This window comes from Chiloscyllium plagiosum, chromosome 8 (genome assembly GCF_004010195.1).
Source record: "Chiloscyllium plagiosum isolate BGI_BamShark_2017 chromosome 8, ASM401019v2, whole genome shotgun sequence".
NCBI lineage: Eukaryota > Metazoa > Chordata > Chondrichthyes > Orectolobiformes > Hemiscylliidae > Chiloscyllium > Chiloscyllium plagiosum.
Window position 1 is genome coordinate 88,639,359 of NC_057717.1, and position 3,795 is coordinate 88,643,153.

Below are 3,795 nucleotides of genomic sequence, written 5' to 3' on the forward strand. Positions count from 1 at the left end.
TACACTTAATGGTAAGGTCCTAGGGAGTGTTGCTGAACTAAGAGACCTCGGAGTGCAGGTTCATAGCTCCTTGAAAGTGGAGTCGCAGGTAGGTAGGAGATTGAAGAAGGCGTTTGGTATGCTTTCCTTTATTGGTCAGAGTATTGAGTACAGGAGTTGGGAGGTCATGTTGCGGCTGTACAGGACATTGATTAGGTCACTGTTGGAATATTGCGTGAAACTCTGGTCTCCTTCCTATCGGAAAGATGTTGTGAAACTTGAAAGGGTTCAGAAAAGATTTACAAGGATGCTGCCAGGGTTGGAGGATTTGAGCTACAGGGTGAGGCTGAACAAGCGTCGGACACGTAACAAGGGCCGACCCTGGAGCGTCGGAGGCTGAGGGGTGACCTTATAGAGGTTTACAAAATTATGAGGGGCATGGATAGGATAAATAAACAAAGTCGGGAGTCCAGAAATAGAGGGCATAGGTTTAGCGTGAGAGGGGAAAGGTATAAAAGAGACCTAAGGGGCAACGTTTTCACGCAGAGAGTAGTACGTGTATGGACTGAGCTGCCAGAGGATGTGATGAAGGCTGGTAAAATTGCAACATTTAAGAGGCATTTGGATGGATATATGAATAGGAAGGGTTTGGAGGGATATGGGCCGTGTGCTGGCAGGTGGGACTAGATTGGGTTGGGATATCTGGTCGGCATGGACAAGTTGGACCGAAGCGTCTGTTTCCATGGTGTACGTCTCTATGACTCTATGATTCAGCCCAGCCTCAGAGTGAGTGTCGAGAGAATAATCAGACCCTCTGAGAAATTGGTGAACTCTTTGAATTGGAGACATGGGGTGATCAGTCAAGACCACTCACCGCTATTTTGCATTTGGGCTAGATCCATCTTGAAGTCAGTTTCTAACATTTTCATGTCACTGGACAGCTGTGTAACTGAAAAGGAAACATGATAATTCACATATCAGCATAATGTTTAATAGTGTATGTTTCTCAAATCCCAAAGGGAGAAAATTACATAGTAAACATGCCTGTGTATCTTGCCTTTAATGACCCCATGTGTACACAATGTTGTTAGTCTGCTGCTAGTGATTCTGCTCTGGGTTTACAAGCTGCACACACACACACACACACACACAATATAGTTGCTCTGTTGTGATGTTTGCGTTATAACTTATAACCTGCTTTACTGTTTTAAATAAACTAACCAACAGAGTTAATCAATTGACACGTAACAATTCATTATTAGCCCATTCTGATGAACATGCCAATCCGAAATATTGGAGCAGTCCAAATACATAAAATGTGAATTCAAAATGCAGGACTGAGGATTTCACAACAATCTTCACCCTGATAAACCGAATGGGTGATATCCCAACAGGCCCAGCCTCACACAGGTCCATCTTCACCTAATCCGATTCACTCCATGTGATTTTGAGAGACAGCTGAGAGCACTCAGTGCAGCAAAGGCTGCAGGAACTGACAATATAACAACTGCAAGCACTGAAGACATGTGCTGTACAATTTGTTTTCTTCAATTCAATTCATCTGTCCCAGGGAAGCTACAACATTAGGATCCCCTGCCTGTATTCTATAAGCGCTGAGGGTGCAGGAGAGAGGCAGTAATGTCACTCAGTGAAGTAGTGAGACAGAACAGAGGTGAGGTGATGGGACACGGTGGGTCTACATTGGAGGGATTAAGGACTGACATCACACCACAAGGCAGAGCATGGAAATTTCAAAGGCCCTGCTCTCCTGTCCAGCTGAGGCAGAGTCTGGGAGGTTTCTAATTCACTCCAAGCAACTCAACAAACTGTAACCAGGACCTAAAAACGCAGAAACATTGTTCTGAAGAAGGGTCACTGGAATGAAAATATTAACCCTGCTTTCTCTCCGCACATGCTGCCAGACGTGTTGAGTTTTCCCATCAAGTTTTGATTTTGTTTTTCAAGAGGACAAAGTGGTTTGGATATAACAGCTTCATTTGTCACAAATTTTACTGTCCAGAGTCAGACTGGAATGATTAATTACACAGCACTATAACTGTACTGATTAACTGTTAGACTTTAGTTCCTGACACAAACTAAACCCAGGTCATAACACATATGCTTACTCCAATAACTGTCACACAAACAGGGCCATCCTCCTCTACACTATCAACAGGTGGAACTGCAACCCTCCTGACTCGAAAGGTTTCAGCCCAGTCTCAAAGTGAGTGTCGAGAGAATGACTGGATCCTCTGACAAATTGGGAACTCTCTACATTGTGGAGACATGATGATCAGTCACACCCACTCACCGTTGTGTTGCAATTGGGCTAGATCCATCTTGAAGTCAGTTTCTAACATTTTCATGGCGGTGAACAGCTGTGTAACTGAAAAGGAAACAGATGATAATTTACACATCAGCATAAAGTTTAATATGTCTCTCATATCCCACAGGGAGAAAATTACATGGTAAACTTGTCAATGTATCTTGCCTTTAAGGACCCCATCTGTACACAATGTTGTCAGTCTGCTGCTAATGATTCTGGTCTCGGATTACAAGCTGCACACACACACACACACGCACAATAGTTGCTCTGTTGTGATATCTGCTTTATAACCTATAACCTGCTTCACAGTTTTAAATCAACTAACTGTTAAGGACAAGGCCAGACCACTCATAACTAAAGTAGGAAGCCCAGACCATAACTTTACAATTTGTTTCATTAAGTATACAATGAAAATTCCCCAGAGTAAGTTAGCTCAGTTGACTACCAGGTTTTAAAACAGACAAAAATGTATTCACAAAATTACAATGAAACACAAAGAACAGAATAAACAACCCTTGCAGATCTCAATGTATCCAAACTAGACTTAATTATGCTGTTCCACAGATACACAATAATTCCAATTAGCAAACCACTTCCACACAGCAAAAAAATGAAACAAAAGCTGACGGGAGAAGGAGAGAGAGACTAGCAGTCTGTTCCTACACAGAGCACAGCTGAACTCCCCCTAGTTCTGAACTGAACTATTCACCTAGAGAGCTGGCCATACCCGCTTGACTTATACAGATCTCTTCTAAAACATGACCACTTTGGCCTGAAGTCTCATCTGTTTACATATAATCAAAAGGCCTCTGAAAATGCTTTTTCATCTCTGTACCAAAGTAAGCACCTAGGAGCCGGGAGCTGAGTTACAGCCCCTCTGAAGAAAACCAAGGGCATGGCATCCTTAAAAAAAAACAGCTTTGTGACATAACCAACAGAGTTAATCAATTGACAAGGAACAATTGATTATTAGCCCATTCTCATGAACGTGACATAGTAAAAAGTGGTGGTAACCAAATTGCTGATGAGACTTATTATCCTTAAAGTCAAAAATTGGTTAATCCATGCAGTGGGAGAGTTTCAAAATCACAATTTGCTATCAAGCAGAAACGTTCCTTTCAAGAGATTTGCTTGAGAGAGACAAGTGATCAGGTGTGTGAAAGCTTGATGGCAAGTAAAGTAAGGACAATGATATTCCACCTGAATGTGCAGAAAACTCCCTCATTTAGAGTCAGAGAGATGTGCAGCATGGAAACAGACTCTTCGGTCAACTTGTCCATGCCGACCAGATATCCCAACCCAATCTAGTCCCAGCTGCCAGCACTCGGCCCATATCCCTCCAAACCCTTCCTTTTCATATACCCATCCAGATGCTGTGTGAAAAGGTCTCTTTTATATCTTTCCCCTCTCACCCTAAACCTATGCCCTTGAGTTCTGGACTCCCCCAACCTCTGGAAAAGACTTTGTCTATTTATCCTATCCATGCCCCT

The 3,795-nt window shown here is 42.7% G+C and overlaps 1 protein-coding gene across 1 annotated transcript in view; it reads right to left on the reverse strand.

Moving 5' to 3' along the window:
* The window catches only part of LOC122552440 (CD209 antigen-like protein C), a 26,506-nt gene extending 24,147 nt beyond the window's left edge, over positions 1 to 2,359 (reverse strand). Inside the window, exons 1-2 of the mRNA XM_043695170.1 lie at positions 2,291 to 2,359; positions 854 to 928 (exon numbers count right to left, since the gene is read on the reverse strand). Coding sequence (XP_043551105.1) covers positions 854 to 928; positions 2,291 to 2,345 — 130 coding nt within the window. The 5' untranslated portion in view covers positions 2,346 to 2,359. The remainder of the gene's footprint in view (positions 1 to 853; positions 929 to 2,290) is intronic.
* Positions 2,360 to 3,795: the final 1,436 nt, after the last annotated feature.